This window comes from Carcharhinus amblyrhynchos, chromosome 1 (genome assembly GCF_965287045.1).
Source record: "Carcharhinus amblyrhynchos chromosome 1, sCarAmb.v2.hapA, whole genome shotgun sequence".
Taxonomy (NCBI): Eukaryota; Metazoa; Chordata; class Chondrichthyes; order Carcharhiniformes; family Carcharhinidae; genus Carcharhinus; species Carcharhinus amblyrhynchos.
This window is the reverse complement of record NC_137324.1, coordinates 180,006,586-180,025,716: the sequence shown is the minus strand read 5'-3', so window position 1 is coordinate 180,025,716 and position 19,131 is coordinate 180,006,586. Positions and strand designations below refer to the sequence as shown.

General features: G+C 40.2%; 1 protein-coding gene across 2 annotated transcripts in view; it reads left to right on the top strand.

Annotated features, from left to right (window-relative positions):
• LOC145348109 (ubiquitin-conjugating enzyme E2 D2-like) overlaps positions 1 to 15,895 on the top strand; it is a 38,286-nt gene extending 22,391 nt beyond the window's left edge. For both annotated transcript variants that reach the window (XM_080196258.1, XM_080196263.1), the window contains exons 6-7: positions 5,986 to 6,079; positions 15,084 to 15,895. In XM_080196258.1, coding sequence (XP_080052384.1) covers positions 5,986 to 6,079; positions 15,084 to 15,129 — 140 coding nt within the window. In that variant the 3' untranslated portion in view covers positions 15,130 to 15,895. The remainder of the gene's footprint in view (positions 1 to 5,985; positions 6,080 to 15,083) is intronic.
• The last annotated feature ends 3,236 nt before the right edge of the window (positions 15,896 to 19,131 follow it).

Genomic DNA, 19,131 nt, shown 5'->3' with positions numbered 1-19,131 from the left:
CTTCATTCAGAGGATTAAAGATCTCTGGAATTTTGTACCCTAGAGAGCTGAGTGCTCAGATGATGAGTATATTCAAGATAATTGATTAAATTTTTGACTTAAAGAAATTGAGCTTTCTGACAGTGCAGGGAAGTAGAGTTGAGGTAAGTGACAAGCCTTCATTTTATGGATTGGTGTAGCAGGCTCAGGCAGTTGAACTTATTCCTGTTGTTTCTCTCTTCTGTTCTAAGTACAAACACATTCCAATTTCCAAATTACTTCAAACAAAAGATTAAGCCACATATCGGCTTGAAGTCTAAATGTTTAAGAAGTTGACTTCATGAAGTAGAAGGATCGTTATGTCACCAGAGTATCAGCATTACATTGTGTACTTTAATGCTTCTCAAATAGATTTTCATCAGACCTCCGACAAAGTTGCATGACTTCTGCTTGTATCTTTTACTCCCAAGTTTTATTTTGTTCCAAATGGAAGCTATTTTACTATGTAACCCGTGACTATCCAATATTGTTTTCTCACTAGTCTGCTTTTTTCTATTGAATCTTCTGCCATGAAGCACAAACAGGAGAAAATTCTTCAGGTGCTCTTTGCTGTCCAGAAACTTGCGCAGTTTTTCCTTCACAATAGGCTAGCAGTAATTTGGTGTCACAGACTTTCTTCTCTGTACCCCTTACAATGAAGTTTAGATGTAAACTTTGGGATGAGTTCAGCCACCTCAACACGGATCTGAAGTGGCAGTTTTTATTTTTTACATTGACTTGCAGTGGCTTAAATATGAAAACACAAAAAAAGTGTGAGTCTCTTGAGAACACAGAAGAAATGGGTAATGTATAGAAGATTCATTTATACCTTGTTTAAGTGAAACTTGGTACAAAGTTACCATTCAGCATGAAGTGGGTTGAGGCTACTGCTGTATAAATAACTGAACAGCAAATTAATTCTAGGGTATCACGTAATTGAATAATCTCACGAGCACTTGCTAGTGAGATCTTTGGAATCTGTGGATTCATAATTGGCTTAGCAGTAGGAGACAGAGGATGGTGACAGATGGCTGCTTTAGTGACTGGAGGCTAGGGGCCAGTGGCATGCTACAGGGATCCGTGCTGGGCCCCCTGTTGTCCATCATTTATATAAATGACATCGGTGACTATGTGGGTGGGGTAGAATCGGTAAGTTTGCCGATAGCACAAAGGTTGGCCGGGTGGTTAACAGTGAGATTGTGTGTCTTGGGTTACAGGAAGATATAGACCAGATGGTCAAATGGGCGGATAAGTGGCAAATGGAATTTGTGAGGTGATGCACATTGGAAGAAGTTATTTGACAAGGAAGTATACTATGAAAGGTCTGACACTGGGACGTTCCTAAGAACAAAGGGACCTTGGTGTGTTTGTCCTTAGATCTCTGAAAGTGGAAAGGCAGGTAAATAAGGTGGTGAAAAAGGCATATGGCACACTTGCTTTTATCAGTCAGGATATAGATTACGAAAGCAGAGATGTCATGATGGAGTTGTATAGAACTTTGATGAGGCCACAGCTGGAGTACTGTGTGCAGTTCTGGTTGACGCATTATATGAAGGATGTGATTGCAGAGGAGATTCACCAGGATGCTGCCTGGAATGGAACATTTAAGTTATGAAGAGAGGTTGGAAAGGCTTGAGTTGTTTTTGTTGGAGCAGAGAAGACTGAGGGGTGACCTGATGGAGGTGTTGAAGATTGTGAGGGACATAAGAACGTAAGAAATAGGAGCAGGAGTAGGCCAACTAGCCCTTTGAGCCTGCCCCGCCATTCAGTAAGATCATGGCTGATCTTTTGTGGCTCAGTTCCACATTCCCGTCCTCTCCCCATAACCCTTAATCCCCTCTCATCAAAAACCCATCAACCCATCAAAAATATTTAGCGAGGTAGCCTCCGCCACTTCAACGGGCAGAGAATTCCAGAGATTCACCACCCTTTGAGTGAAGAAGTTCCTCCTCAACTCCGTTCTAAACCGCCCCCCCTTTATCTTGAGGCTGTGCCCCCTAATCCTACTATCCTTTCAGAGCAGGAAGAGTCTCTCCACCTCTATCCTATCCATCCCATTCATCATCTTATACGTCTCAATGAGATCTCCCCTCATTCTTCTAAACTCTAACGAGTACAAGCCTAATTTATTCAGCCTCTCCTCATTGCTCAACACCCTCAACTCCGGCATCAGCCTAGTAAACCTCCTCTGCACTCCCTCCAAGGCCAAAATATCCTTGCGTAAGTACGGCGCCCAAAACTGCACACAGTACTCCAGCTGCGGCCTCACCAATGCCCTATACAGCCGCAGCAAGACCTCCCTACTTTTATATTCAATCCCCCTTGCTATGAAGGCCAGCATCCCATTAGCCTTCCTGACCACCTGCTGCACCTGCAAGCTGGCTTTTTGCGACTCATGCGCAAGGACCCCGAGGTCCCTTTGCACCGTCGCCTGCTGCAGTTTTTCTCCACGTAAGTAATAATCCTTCCTACCATTATTCCTACCAAAGTGGACCACCTCGCACTTGCCAACATTAAATTCCATTTGCCATTTCCTGGCCCATTCGCCCAGCCTATCTAGATCCTTCTGTAGACTCTCACCACCCTCCGCACAATTTGCCTTTCCACCAATTTTGGTGTCATCAGCAAATTTCGACACCCTGCACTCAGTTCCCTCCTCCAGATCATCTATATAAATGGTAAATAGCTGAGGCCCCAGCACCAACCCCTGGGGCACTCCACTAGTCACCATCCGTCAATCTGAATAGCACCCATTGACCCCCACTCTCTGCCTCCTAGTTGACAACCAATCCTCTATCCATGCTAACACCCTACCCCCAACTCCATGTCCCTCGACCTTCTGCTATAACCTCTTGTGAGGTACCTTGTCAAACGCCTTCTGAAAATCAAGAAAGACCACATCCACCGGCTCTCCTCTATCCACCGCCCTAGACACATCCTCATAGAACTCCAGTAAATTTGTCAGACATGACTTCCATTTAACGAAACCGTGCTGCGTCTGCTCTATCAAGCAGTTCCCCTCAAGATGCCTCGCTATTTCCTCCTTGATGACGGATTCTAACATTTTACCTACAACAGACGTTAAACTAACAGGCCTATAATTCCCCGCCTTTTGCCTGGCACCCTTCTTAAACAACGGCGTAACATTAGCCGTTTTCCAATCTTCCGGCACTTCCCTGGAATCCAGCGACGTCTGGAAAATAACCACCAAGGCATCCACTATCACCTCTGCCATTTCTTTCAGGACCCACGGATGCATTCCATCCGGTCCTGGGGACTTGTCCACAATCAGCCCCTCCAGTCTGCCGAGCACCACCTCTCTAGTAACAGTAATGTCATCGAGACCTCCCAGTCCTACCACCTTTCCATCTCTAACATCCGGCAAATTATTCACATCCTCCTCCGTGAAGACCGAAACAAAAAAGTTATTCAAGACCTCAGCCATTTCCCCATCCCCTACCACTAAGTCCCCCTTCTCATCCTCTAAGGGACCAACGTTCACCCTAGCCAGCCTCTTCCTTTTTATATATTTATAAAAACTCTTGCTATCCTTTTTTATATTAAGCGCTAGCCCAGCTTCATAGTTTCTCCTACCCTTCTTTATCAACTTCTTTGTCAATCTTTGTTGACATTTAAACCTCTCCCAATCCTCTTCTTGCCCACTACTCTTAGCTACTCTAAACGCCTCCGCTTTTAATTTAACACTTTCCTTCACCTCCTTCGTTATCCACGGCTGATTACCTCTCCTCCTACAGTCCTTTTTGACCATCGGAATAAATTTCTGCTGAGCACCAAGAAAGATCTCCTTAAACATCCTCCACTGTTCCTCAGCAGACCTACCTTCCAACGCGCTCCCCCAGTCCACATTCGCCAATTCTTCTCTCATCCTACCGTACTCCCCTCTGTTCAAACAAAGGACGCGCGTCCGGGAACCCACTTTCTCCTCCTCCATCTGCACCAGAAACTCCACCATACAATGATCACTCTCCCCAAGAGGATCCTTCACCGCAAGTTCCCTAATTCTACCCGCCTCATTACATAGCACCCGATCCAAGATAGCTCGCTCCCTCGTCGGCTCCAACACACACTGTTCCAGGAAACTATCTCGGCAGCATTCCAAGAACAACTCCTCGAGCCCACCGCGTCCAACATGGGTCGAACAATCAATATGCAGATTGAAATCCCCCATAACTACGGCCGTCCCATTCCTGCACGCCACACTTATTAGCAGCCCGCCCCACCTCCAGATCATTATTTGGGGGCCTATAGATGACACCCACCAGCGTCTTCCTCCCTTTGCTGTTCCTAATTTCTACCCACAACGATTCCACGTTCTGCTCCTTGGCTCCAATATCATCCCTTGCTACCACCCTGATGCTATCCTTAATCAGCAGAGCTACGCCCCCCCCCCCCCCCCCCCTCCCTCCCGCCTATCCTTCCTAAACACTTGATACCCCTGGACATTCAGCTCCCAGTCCCTGTCACCTTGCAGCCACATCTCTGTAATGGCCACCAGATCATATCCATTTGTGTCGATCTGCGCCACCAACTCATCCACTTTATTCCTAATGCTTCGCGCATTCAGATAAAGCGCCTTCATCCCAGCCTTCACCTGGACCCTATTTGCTGGAACGCCGCCAACCATGGTAACGCCCCCTACTCCCTCTATTATTGGGACATCCTTGGCCTCTATCCTTACCTGTACCGTCTCCTTAACTTTAGACCCCGTAATGTCACCTACCCTCACACCCTCCTCCCCTAATTAGTTTAAAGCCCCGTCTACAGTCCTCTTTACACGATTCGCCAGCACTCTGGTCCCAGCATGGTTCAGACCAACCCCATCCTGCCCGAACAGGTCCCACCTACCCCAATACTGGTGCCAATGCCCCATAAATTCAAACCCATTCCTCCCACACCAATCCCTGAGTAACCCATTCATTTCCTTAATCCTATCAACTCTACGCCTGTCTGCACTCGGTTCAGGCAGTAGCCCAGAGATGACCACCTTGTCGGTTCTACTCTTTAATTCCATTCACAGCTTTTCATACTCCCTCTCCAGATCCTCAGTTTGCATTTTGCCTAAGTCGTCGGCACCCGCATGAACCACAACGACCGGATTCTCACCCTCCCACTCCAGGTTCCGCTGCAGCCCAGATGTGACATCCCAGACCCGAGCACCAGGCGGACAACACACCCTTCTGTGCACTTTGTCATTGTGACAAAGGACAGTGTCAATACCCTTAGCCCACTATCCCCAATTACAACTATGTTCCTTTTCCCCTTCTCTTTGCCTATGTGACAGGGTGGATAGGGAGCAGCTGTTCCCCCTTAGTTGAAGACTCAGTTATGAGGGGACACAAGTTAAAAGTAAGGGGTAGGAGGTTTAGGGTGGATTTGAGGAAAAGCTTTTTTACTCAGAGGATGGTGATGATCTGGAATGTGCCTGGGACGGTGGTGGAGGTGGGATGCCTCACATCCTTTTAAAAGTACCTTGATGAGCATTCGTGGCATGCCATAACATTCAAGGCTACGGACCAAGTGCTCACAAGTAAGATTAGGTGGGCAGGTCAGGACATGGGTTGGTGCAGACTCAATGGGCCGAAGGGCCTCTTCTGCACTGTGGTATTCTGTGATTCTGTCCTGAACTGTGTACTATTACTTTGGAAGTAAAATCCTCCAAAAGGAATTGGGCAATGCAGTAAATGGATTGAACCATTATTATTTGATGGAATATCAATTTTGATTTAGATTTTTCAGTATATTTTCTCCAAATGCAAATTACACTGAAGGGTGGAAGAACATTCTGAAGAAGAAATGTTGACTTGGATATTATACAAACCATGCTTCATATTCAGAGGAAGATAGTGTCAAATAAGAATAAACAGCAAATATATAAATGTTTCAAAAGAGAGATAATAAAGTTTGCTATTATAGAATAAAGCGTAATTGCTTTTTTTTTGTTTGCAGTTCTATTGTCCATTTGTTCACTGTTATGTGATCCAAATCCTGATGACCCGTTAGTGCCAGAGATTGCACGTATCTACAAAACAGATAGGGAAAAGTGAGTATCCTTAAAAGGAACATTGTTTAATGTCAATCTTGAATGTTTCCAATGTGCAGTCTTCTGATTCCCAAATTCACTTAATACAATGTCAAATGGCTTACATGAAATTCAATGCTTTGGATGGTAAAACTTCACAAAAGATGTTAAAAGCAGTAATATTTTGATGCATTTGACATGGTAGCCTTGGTGAACATTAACTAAGTCGCAGTTTTATGCATGAAGGCTGCACTGGAGTACTGTGTTAGTATCGAATATTTGAATAAGAGGAAAATGTATCCTCAACAATCAAGGTGAGCTAAAATGTAATAAAGCTTTGAAAGTTTTAGTTTCTAGTATGTCAAGTCATGATGCTTTGATTCTTACAAATGTTCAGTTCCAGCTAGGTTGTGTAATAACTATTCATCTGTATGTTCAGATTGCAGACATTTCTAATGAACCTGAAGCATTGTTCATTGTGTTCAAATGCAATTTCTTGCAAATTGTGCAATTTCTTAAGAACTCCTCTGTCTCCTACTCTGCCTAAACTCTGGCTCTTTACTACTGCAAGGACTGCCACTGGAAGCAAACTTCAAAAGACCAAGTTGTTTAGGGCAAATCTTCCAGTGAAGTATTGAAATGGCAAGGCTCTGGGAGGCCTTGTTCAGCTCGCATTCCTTATCATTTGCACCAGTTATGAGGTGTAAGACTCTCTTTGCGGGAATGATTGTTATACCATATGTGAGAGCTTTGATCCAAACTTTTGTTACTGATATTGTGTAGAACAATTCTAAGAACTTTGAAATGTCTTGGTGCTTTAGTAGCCATCAGTGCATTGGTGCCGTGTGACACTTTCTAAGTAGGAACCGCTTCTATGGTATGTAGAAGTGGATACGTGGTGCAGTTCAAAAATGATCCAGGGATTTTTTGTGGTGATATAGATTTTAGCGCTTGGTTTATTCCATTTAAAAATCACTCAGGAAAGTTGCCATTACTCCTGAAAGCAATCTGACTGACCAGCCAGGTCCCAAAGTCCACAGCGTGTATTGCAGCATTGGTTTTTGGAGAAGTCCTCAATCAGGGCCAGTGCCTGCCTCTGAGAAGCCTGAAAGAAGATCACTTGCACACTGGGGAAGCTGAATATTTTTCAGAAATTGAATGAAATATTATATGGAATATAAAAGCAGGGAGGTCTTGCTGCAGTTGTACAAGGTACTGGTGAGGCTGCAACTGGAGTACTGTGTGCAGTTTTGGTCTCCTTATTTGCGAAAGGATATATTGGCATTGGAGAGAGTGCAGAGAAGGTTCACCAGGTTGCTATCAGAGATGAGGGGATTAACTTACGAGGAGAGATTGAGTAGATTGGTCCTGTACTCGTTTGAGTTTAGAAAGCTGAGGGATGATCTTGTAGAGACATATAAGATAATGAAGGGGCTAGATAGGGTAGAGGCAGAGAGGTTCTTTCCACTTAGAAAGGAAACAAGAACTAGAGGACACAGCCTCAAAATAAGGGGGAGCCAGTTTAGAACAGAGTTGAGGAGGAACAACTTCTCTCAGAGGGTAGTGAATCTTTGGAATTCTCTGCCCATTGAAGCAGTGGAGGCTACCTCGTTGAATATGGTTAAGTCACAGGTAGGTAGATTTCTGGTCAATAAGGGAATTAAGGGTTATGGGGAGCAGGCGGGTAAGTGGAACTGAACCACTTTCAGGTCAGCCATGATCTTATTGAATGGCAGGGCAGGGTCGAGGGGCTAGATGGCCTACTCCTGCTCCTATTTCTTATGTTCTTAAAGCAAGGTTAGAATTAACATGCTTGATTTATGAAATTGACTCATCATAGCATGGATTCACATGCCAAGATAGTAATGGGCAGTGACTGTATGGGTTTAATGCCAAACCAGTGTTCAACCTTCCCCAAACAGTACTGAGGTGTATTGGTAGCAGCTGGATAGCAAAGATACTTCTGGGGACCGTCCTTTTTGGTACTGTCCAAATTCTAGGCAATGTTTTCAAACAAGGGTATACCTTAAATCAAACATGTTAATGATACCAAAAGAGAAAATGCTGGAAAATCTCAGCAGGTCTGGTAGCATCTGTAAGGAGAGAAAAGAGTTGATGTTCCAAGTCCAGATGACCCTTTGTCAAAGCTCAAATGCTTGTCAAAGCATGTTAATGGTACCTTTGCTTTCATTCACTTTGCTCATCCAGGAGCATCAGATGGCTTTCAGGACTAATGACAACATTCCTGAGTGCTTTTTAGTATAAAACAAGAAATAGGTTGGCAAAGACTTTGCTTTTATTGATTGAACGATGATTGGTATGTGTTTCAGTATAAAGAATTAATGCTGATTGAGATGGCAGGGTGAGGAGATTAACTGGGGCCAATGTAGTGGATCCTGAAAATATTAGGCTGAGTTCATGGACAGGTGATGGTAACCAATGATTTTCTATTTTGAGTCTGGTCAGTGTTCCTAGACAGAGGTATATGCTTTAGAAAATGTAGCTTTAAAAAGCATGTTAAGACAACAATTGGTCTTATGGTTCTGACACTGGTGGTTAGCTTTGATACTTTGTTGAATGGAATTGCTTAATGTACTTGCAGTTGATGCTATGGAATTTAACTAATGATGTTAACTGGATGAAGTGGATTATACTGAATTGGATTCCTTGTCAAACTTCCTTGTCTGTTAATCCAGTTTGTCTGGTGTGAGTTGAAGGTGTCATTTTCTTTTTGTTTTTGTTAAACAGACGCCACTTGTGGTAATTATCAATTACAAATGTGATCCAGTTTTTTTAATTTAAGAATTTGACATGATTAGAGTCAATGGCCATTGCTGTGGCTCTGGCATCACAGTGAAGCTGATACAGTAAGGACAGCAGATCTCCTTCCCGAGAGGATATTATTGAACCAGAATTTCAAAATGACAATCCAGGAGATTTGTTGTCACTATTACTGAAAATGTTTTAACGTTTTTTTCCAGATTTATTTATTATCTGATTTTAATTTCCCAGCTGCTGTGGTGGATTTAAACTCATGTTTTTGGATCATTAGTGCAGGCCACTGGATTATTTGGCTGGTTATATAACTACTATGTTCCCTATTTAATGCTGAAAGTATAAACATAATTTGCTTACAAGAGCAACATTTTGTGTTGATGTATTGCAGAATTTGCAACTCCTAAAGGGAGAAGATGCAATATATGAGGTTAGATAGAGTAGAAGAGCTGGTTATAGTACCATAATCATTTCTCCTCTTACCCCTTGCCCATTCATGCCATGGTCATAATGACAATTTATTCCATGAGGGTGCAGTGAGGTATTTATTCTGCAATCTCAAACCTTGGCATGGATTGTTTTTGAAGAATTTTTATATTTACCTGGTTCTTAGAGTTCTTTTCCTTGCTGACACTGTGCTGGTTACTGAGAAGTGTGTAGTTTGATTTACTGTAAAGGCAGCTATCCTGCTTTGTACAATGTAGTGTAAGGGATAACTAGCAATAAATTCAGGTACTACTTTGTTACCTGTATCTGAATAGAAATATAATTTGTGAGTCATATGCCTATGATGCTGTAAAAGATAACCTAAATACTGTGGATGCTGGCGATCTGAAATTAAAAACAGAAAATGTTGGAAACATTCAAGTTCGGCAGCATCTTTGGAGAAAGGAATAGTTAGCATTTCAGGCAGATTGTTCCATATGAGAGCGTGATACTACATTACTTTGCCTGTTTAGTGGTACAGTTGTACCATGTTGTTAAAAGCATAATGAAACTATGAGATAGTTGCCTAATAGCTTACTTTTGCTCTTGCTAATTAAGTTAAAGCTAGCCATATTCCTGTGCAGGAAAATTAGAGAAAGTCTTATGGTTCTAAAGTCTTCTAATTTATAGGTCTGACTTCTGTGCTTGTCAACCTTACTAGGTATAACAGGTTAGCAAGGGAATGGACAGAAAAGTATGCAATGCTGTAGGGTAAGGTGTTTGCAGCTTTTGAAGCCCAATGCAAGATTCTCTGAATACTAAATATTTCTGCATGCTGGCTTATGGAATGATCAGAGATGAACTAACTCATACATTGCATGTTTGGTAGCAAGGTAGAAAAGGAGGAGCAAGGAATGACGGGCCTATTGTCAATTGATAATTTTATCAGTATATGTGGATTTCCAGGTGTCTGACCTTTTTAGGCAGTGTTCCACAGCAATACTAGAGTGTAAAATTGCTGGTGTCCTGTGATCCTGGTGTTCTGGTAACTCAATTAAATGTTTAATAATTAGGTTTAAATTCTCAGATTTAAAAGTAAATATGTTCAGCATGGTGATTATTGGTGGAATCCCTATGGTACATTTGTTAGGTTGTCGCTTCTGCCCGTGCATTTTATTTTACACATTAGCATTATCGAACGGCAGTGTACCTTAACTAGCAATATTTATTTGAAGTCTCATTTGACAATTAAGAATCCTTCCTGTGGAGTAATATTGGCATATCTTGTTCTCCACCTTAAAATATTAGTATAGCTTAAACATTGGTTAACATCTAACAATGAGGTGAATTGCAGGTTAACTACAGATCTATTAGTTATGGCTAAATTCTTGGAATCCATGATTTAAGAAAAAGGTAAGTGAATGCAGTTAATAAAAATTATCCACAGGGACATTTTGAAGATCAGTCATATTTGACCATTTTGAAGGAGTTTTTTGAGATGTGGATAGATGAATGAAATACAGTAGATGTATTTTCAGATGACTTTCATATGATAGTTCATTAGGCTTCTTGAAGCATATATGAGGGAATATAACAGTTTGCTAGTTGACATAAATCAGTGTAAATAGGTGTTAGGATTTGAGTTGTTTTACTCTGGGCTCAGTCCACTTTTGACCTTTTTATGATATGGCTTGGGTAGAGGGAATGGGAACTCAAAGCTGCTGACACAAGTAGTTTATTTTCTTATCGTTCATGGGATGTTAAGGCTAGTGCGTATTGCCCTTCAGAGATAGTGGTGAGATTTCTTGTTAGAGGAGCTGTAGTTCATATGATGTGAATACACTGACAGTGCCGTTCCGTATGGACTGTCAGGTATTTGACTCTGTAGAAAAGAGCATGATTGGGAATAAACACTTGTTGGAAAGAAGCTTGATGAATAGTTGCCTCTGGAATCAAATAAGTAATTGGCTGAAAGTATAAGTGCTGGTTGATGGTCATAGGCCCAACAATATGTTGTATTTTGTACATAGAGATGGTGCACATTATTATTAAGGCACCCGAAGTGGGTTAAACGATGGCATGCCTTAGTTGGAGGAAAGATTTGTGATGTTAGAAATATTTCCACTGGGACAGAGAAACCTAAAATGAGATTTAATTTTTACATTGGAGTGTCTGTAGAAAGACTATTCCTTGAGATTATGGAGTTAGTTATGATTTAAAATTCTCACTAAAACTAATTATAAAAATGTAATATGGCAATAAGTATTGTAACATATAAATCTAAGAATGGTTTGGAGAAAGTGATTTGCCAAGTGAAAATGCATCAGACCAGCAACTGAATGTCTTGAATCAGGGAGATGGACGATACAATGTCAATTTGGATGTATAAATGTTTGATCTTGTTTACTGGCATCATAAAGTCCAAACCAATGTTGTAAATTCGAAACAGGGTGTCAATTTATAAATGTTGTGTCATTTGGTATAGCTCCAGCTTTGTAAAGTTGAGGATTGCCTGTATATAATAAAACACACAAGTTGAATTTATGTATCAAAAAGAAATTAAAATTGACCCAGCTCTGGGTCATGTTTTTGATATATTTTTGTATTATAATTTTAATTAAGTCACCTTTAAAACAAACAAAAGATTCGTACATTTAAGACTTTTTTAAGCTATTGGTTCCCATGATAAAATCTTTCAGTACAACATTGACTGTATTAAAAACAATAATAGTCTCAACCATAAAACCTGTTTGTTGCACCAAGCATGTTATCTATAGCCAAGGTGTCATTACACCATGCTACCAGGTTTTTTTTTGAAGAGCACAATGTTCTTCATTAAAATAATAATTCAGAGCCATAAAATGCAGCAAAGTGAATAGATTTTTATTCCCAAAATAACATCATGGTTCGTACTTTTTGACTGAATTTTTGAAGGCTTTTTTTTTCAAGTTGACATATTCCAAACTGGGTAACTTTGGAAGACACTAATGAGATTTGAAGAGCTAAATGATGGTTGCAGAAGATCACAACAAGATCAAAATTGTGAGAGAGGCTAAAATGATTAATATATATTAGAAATGAAAACTGTTGAAACAAGAAATGAGTGGTGATTTGAATTGGGATAGTGTGTATGGGTCCTAGTTTGGCCATTCCATTTGTACAAGTAATATGAATGACCAAAAGTGAATCTGTTTTGTTCACTTTTACTTCTTGCCTGTTTATAATATCATTTGTGAAACTAATTAGGATTTTCTCCGACTCATGTTGAATCAAGGAGTGAAGTATATTACTCACTAGTCAGCTCAGTCTCGGTTCTGGTTGTATGGATATTCCAGAGACAGTTGTAAAGTATATGTCTGGACCATGATGCTAGCTGCTGTTTTAGCATTTTCTGTGAAATGCTGGTGTATTTTTTAGTATTGTGGGAGGGTATGTGTCAAGTTTTTATTGCAACTTGTAATTGTAACTCTTTTTGTAGATGTGAAAATGAACAATGTGATTTTATTTCAGAAATAAAAATTTACTTTGCATGAATTGGTTCAAAAATATTGCAGCATGATACACATTGTGTGAAAAATATGAGAGTGGAATAACTAGTGTAGAACTGTGGTTATGTGGTTTTCCCTCTTTATCCTTCTTGACCTGTCTGCAGCCTTTGACATGATTGACTACATCCTCCTCCCCCTCGATCCTTTCCACTTTTGCCCAGCTGGTTGGGGCTGCTCTCGCCATGTTCCATTCTTATCTATCTTAGTCATATTGAGAATCAGTTGTAATACTGTCTCTTCCTGCTCCCACACTATTACCTCTGGTTGTCCCCAGGGATCACTCATTGGCTCCCTCCATTTTCTCACTTTACTTGCAGCATCTTGTGATATCATCTGAAAGCATTCTGTTCATTTTCACATCTACACCCAGCTCCACCTCACCAATGCCTCTCTCAACCCCTCCACTGCTGAATTATCAGATTGCTCATCTGACATCCAGCATTGGAGGAAATTTCTGCTCACTCAATGAAATATTGGGAAGACTGAAACCATTGTCTTCAGTCTGCAGTTTCCCTGACAATGATCTGAGACTAAACCAGTCAGTTTGCACCCTTAATCCTGAGATGTATTCCTGGCCACCTTCGCAGCATCACCATGAGTGCTGAATTCCACATCTGTAACATTGTCTAACTACTTGCCATTGTTTCTGTACATCTGCTGAAATCCTCATACATGCCTTTGTTATCTCTGAACTTGAGAATTCTTTTATGTCCTCCCACATTCTACTCTCTGTGAACTTGAATTGGTCCAAAACGCTGCCCTGTGTTAACTTGCATCAAATCCTGTTCCCCTATCATGCTTGTTGCTGGTCCACAATGGCAGATAGATAAGCATCATCATGATTTTAAAGTTCTTATATTTGCTTTCAAATTCCTCCATGACTTCACCCCCTTTTTTAATCTTCAGCCCCTCAAACCTCTTACTATCTGTGCTCATCTAATTCTGATTTCTTGACTGTCCTTAATTTTAATTCCTCCATCGTTGATTGTTGCACCTTCAGCAGCCAAAACTCTGGAATTCCTTCCTTATACCTACTGCTTCTTTATCATTAATTCCTCCTCAAAACTTACCTCTGACCAAGGTTTTGGACATTTGGCTGTGTAACGTTTTTGCTTTATAATGCTCCTGTGATACACTTTGGGATATTTTATTGCATTAAAGGTGTGTATGATTAAATTGTTGAAATGTAGGAGAGAACTGGAAGTGGTGCTAATTGTTGGGTGTGCAATGTCAGGAAAGTGGCGAGACAGCATTCATACACTTCTTCCCTTACCTTGCTGAAAATATTACATTTTGATGAGTTCACAAGTCAGCCATCTGACTAAGGGGCAGTTATGGTGATGCAGAAGTGGAAATTGCTGCATAGATGTCAAAGTGCCAATATAATGGTGCTTTAGGTAGTGCCAGGCCTGCAGATTGGGAGAGAGAAAGTTCCAAAATCGAGTCCTGGGTAAGAATAAATTGTGACATGGAAGAGGAATGCAGAGGATTGTTTTATGCTTAAGGGGAATGAACCAGACTTTTAGGAACTGCAATTGTCAGAGTTCTCAAAATTGAGACAGATTTCCAGAGATTGATTTGGAGTTTGGAGCTGCAAAGGGTTACCCATTTTTTTCTTTTTTTTAATATTCCTTTATTGAAGAACTTCATAGGATCCATGAACAAAATTGGATACGTTTTATAGAGTTATAGAGAGGGGAAAATGAGAGATTTGAATAAAAATGGAATCTTGCTACATAGAGGAGGATTAGCAATGGAGCAGTTTTAGAATTGGAAGTGAAACTAGTTTATGGGTAGTCTTACATAATCATCACCTATTAGCATATACTGGGAAGTGAGCTGCAGGCGGTAAATGGAACATTAGTGCTTCTGTTTGTAAATTGCTCTAATCGTCTATTGCTCTTCTCTCAGTTTGTAATTCTGGGCTTTGTCTAAATTCCACGTTTTTGGAGATGGAAATATGGTACTTTCTGAATCCTCTCCCTCGTTCTATCAGAACATGCAGCATGGTCTCATCGGTAACAGGAAGAGAATATCTTCTGCTGCCCTAATCTTCACCCTGCTTTTAAGTGTGATTTCATTGTTAACAGTAGATAGTTAAATCTCACATCTCAGTTGTACCTCCATGTTGGTGCTAAAATCTATTGCCTTGAGCAATGCACTTGTGTTCGTGTCTAATTGCCAGAAGAGATTTTTGTGGCTTGGTGTGTACAATATCTGTTCCATATAAATTGATCAAAAGCTAAAATCATATCTCTTCCTCTCTCCACTTGCAGGTATAACAGAATAGCCCGGGAATGGACTCAGAAATATGCAATGTGATACCTTGGAATTCAAATATCGTACATTATAGCTGGAATAAACTTTAAATTACTGATTTTTGGTTTTCTATTTGGCTGCCCCCATATAAGACCACATCCTTCATCCCACCATCCACATGCTCTTGAGAATTTAGTACTTCCTGCTTCGACAAGACCAGCTCTCTGAATTTCTAATGTAGTTTCATCAATCATCTGAAACTCTGACCTCCTTTATAAATGGAGCATGTGTTAAGTGGCCAATACTGTCATAATAACTTGGTTATGAGACTAAAAGCATTCCTCGTTGCTGTAAGTGGTGATTTTGGATGAGTCAGCAGTTAAACTCTATCGTTAAAGGATTGCTGCGTTATTGGACAGCATTTTTCATTTTTTTCCAGATCAAATGGCATTTGAGTTTATTTACTTTATGCTCATAACTTTGTTATCAATGGTGGATTGGTACAGGATGTTATAATGTTGGCATTAATTAAAAATATCCGCTGTATTTTATGCATGTGTTAATAAAAGGAATGACTTAAGGTTTTTGTTGGTTTTGCGCAGAATGGAAATGGAAGTTACTGTCTCCCTACCTTCCCAAATGGACTAACTCAGATCATTTTTGTAAATTTCATTTATAGTACTGCTTTTTAAAAATAATTACAGCTATTAGTTAATCTGTTTTCCACTTTTACATGGCACTGAATTATGATTCAAATCGGTTGGTTAACTGGTCAACTAATAGCTCATATTCATTGGGTTTTTCTTTTTAATAAAGTTGCTTAAACCATTTTTTTGAGCAGCCTGAATGAATGCAATACAATTTGCTTTCTTTTAGTCGTTTCAACATAGCTGTATGTCTTTAAAATTCTTTGTTTAAAAAGTGGGCAGAGCCTCAAACTGTTTGTGACGTGCAAATTGAAATATTTTGCCAAACAATTCTAACTAGTGGTTTTAACTGTCTTAATGCTGCACTTGGAATACACTGTTCAACATAATGTTTCTCCTTTAATGTACAATCATTGATGTTTAAATTTTACACTAAACAGTAACTCCAGAAATTAATTAACAGATTTAAGTTTACAAAGCTTTGATAGTGCAGTTTGTATTGTTTAAACAATAAATAGTCCACATGCTGCTGTTGCTGCATGTGAACCATTTTATTTCCCTGCCCAAAGCTATATTATGCGATTGTCTCTAGTCTCAACAATGCATATGTCATCTCTTGAGAGACCAGCTCTTAACCTGCTAAATGGAACTCAGTGGAATCCAGGAGTCGCAACGGGAAATGTGAATTTCTCCTCCAGCCACTCACCACTTTGCATTGAGTTTTTGCAGTATAAGATGTCTCATTTTAATTGGGTAAGAGAGGAGGAGCAATTATTTACCATTAATTATGCTTCATTTTTAACTCTTTTCAAAGTGTGGATATTTTTGATACAATAACTCGTTAGTCTTGAACTGTTATTAAAACTTGTGTAAATCTGAAGATGCAGTAATTAAAATGTTACTGAAATTAAGATGCAGCAAGGGTTTCCAAACTATATTAGCAAACTTGAATTTTAACTTTAATTTGGAACATTTTAAACGTTTAATTTTAAAATTTAACTGAGGCTAAAACCCGCTCGACTGGTTTGATCTTGGCAGTTACATTGCTTATAACTGATTGTAAACTTTGTCAATAGTACTTGCTCCCAACTTAATAATGACTGTATGATTAATTGTGGCTATTTTAACTTCTGGGGAAACTGCAAGCATTGGAATGAATTAGGAAAAGGTGGTATGGTAGTTTAATGGTTTGTACTGTAGCTAGGGGCAATTCACTTGATATTGCACAACATCCAACAACAAACCTGGAGGTTTTTATGCTAGGCTGCAGAGTAGTTTGCTGTTCTAGTATTTTGCATAATGCCCCAGAAATTGAATATACTTGGCAACAAATCACTTACTACAATAAATCACTTCCTCTAACCATGGCTTCCCAGGATAAAATAGTGCATCTTGCTAAATTTCATTTACTTCAAATGTGATATCTTTCTGCACTCTACAACTTCCTTTCTTTGTGTTCGTATTGGGTTTCTCTTTTGATTGTTCTTTCCCTTTAAGTTAAGAGGCAGAGATCCAGTGGTATTGTCACTGGACAAGTAATCCAAAGACCTAGAGCAAGATCTGGGATCATGGGTTCAAATCTTGCCAAAGCAGATGGTGAAATTTGAATTCAATATAAATCTGGAATTAAAAGTCCAATAATAACCATGAAACCATTGTCAATAGTCATAAAAATCCATCTGGTTTACTAATGTCCTTTAGGGAAGGAAATCCGCTATTCTTACCTGGTCTGGCCCACATGTGATGACAGCAATCTAGAACATAGAACATTACAGCGCAGTACAGGCCCTTCGGTCCTCAATGTTGCGCTGACCAGTGGAACCAATCTAATGACCCTCTAACCTAAACTATTCCAATGTTATCCATACGCCTATCCACTGACCATTTGAACGCCCTTAAAGTTGGCGAGTCCATAACTGCTGCAGGCAGGGCATTCCACGCCCTTACTACCCTCTGAGTAAAGACCTACCTCTGACATCTGTCCTATAATTATCACCCCTCAATTTAAAGCTATGTCCCCTCGTGTTAGCCATCACCGTCTGAAGAAAAAGGCTCTCACTGTCCACCCAACTAATCCTCTGATCATCTTGTATGTCTCAATTAGGTCACCTCTTAACCACCTTCTTTCTAACAAAAACAACCTCAAGTCCCTCAGTCTTTCCTCGTAAGGCCTTCCCACCATACCAGGCAATATCCTGGTTAACCTCCTCTGCACCCTTTCCAATGCTTCCACATCTTTCTTATAATGCAGCAACCAGAACTCTACGCAATACAAGTGCGGCCGCACCAGAGTTTTGTACAGTTGCAACATGATCTCACGGCTCTGAAATTCAATCCCTCTACCAATATCTGGTTGACTGTCACAAAATGTTTTCTGAAATCAAGGGCAGATCGGGATGAGCAATAAATGCTGACCTAGTCAGCGATGTTCATGTCCCATAAAATGAATTTTAAAAAACTTTCTGCCTCCCAGTCTCACCAACTGTGCTTTATAATTAAATTAGCAGGCATGGACTTAACTGATACTTTAGTTATATGTTGGGCAGTTAGCAGTTTGGTTTTAGCTCCGCTACTCTGGATGGAAGCTGTTTGCCCTGAACAGTTCTAAACATTCTGTTGGCCTTTGTAATTTTCCCTTGGATTTTCTGTGAGGTGAAAGGTTTCAGATTTATCCTCAATTGGCGAATTTAAGAGTACTGCAAGTTTTATTTTAAAGAATGATGTGTTGGATTTGGGTGTGTTTGGTGAGCAGTAGTTATGTATCTTATATCTGGTAGTGTTACCAAATACAAATCCAATAGAATTGAGAGATACATTGTTCAAAAAATCAGCAACACTCTCTAGGTTTCAGTGTTTAATTGGTGCTCAATTCTTTCAGCTTACATGTGCACATGCCTAATTGTATAGTTTATTCCTGCATTTTATCGTTTATATGTGCACTGCACAGCTTTCTCTGTGGACCATGTTTAAGCCTAAGTAAGTGATATTGGTCAGGCAGTGCATTGATTGCAACATTGGCTGTAGTTAGTTCAAAGATATTTACAATGACCTGCTGGGAAATGGGAGTGTGGGAAAGAATGATATCCACTGCTTCATACCTCAAAATAACTGGTCAACTCTGCTTGCTGAACAATGGCCTATTCAGAGAAAGCTACAAAAAGCATTGATGAAAAACCTGATATGACCCATTCCATGTTATTTCAACTCAGAACTTGATAGGATCTTGGAGTGGATGTTTTTGAAATAGGTTAATTTTGGATTGATTGGCTGCTGATCCTGATGGAGAGCACCAAGTTCATGTGTAGCACCAGGACACCTGCAGCAGCAGTAGTAATGTTCATTGTGCAAGTACGATCACTCAGTGGTTGCTGGTCTGCTTTAATCCAAACCTGAATAAAATAACATTCGACATGTAACA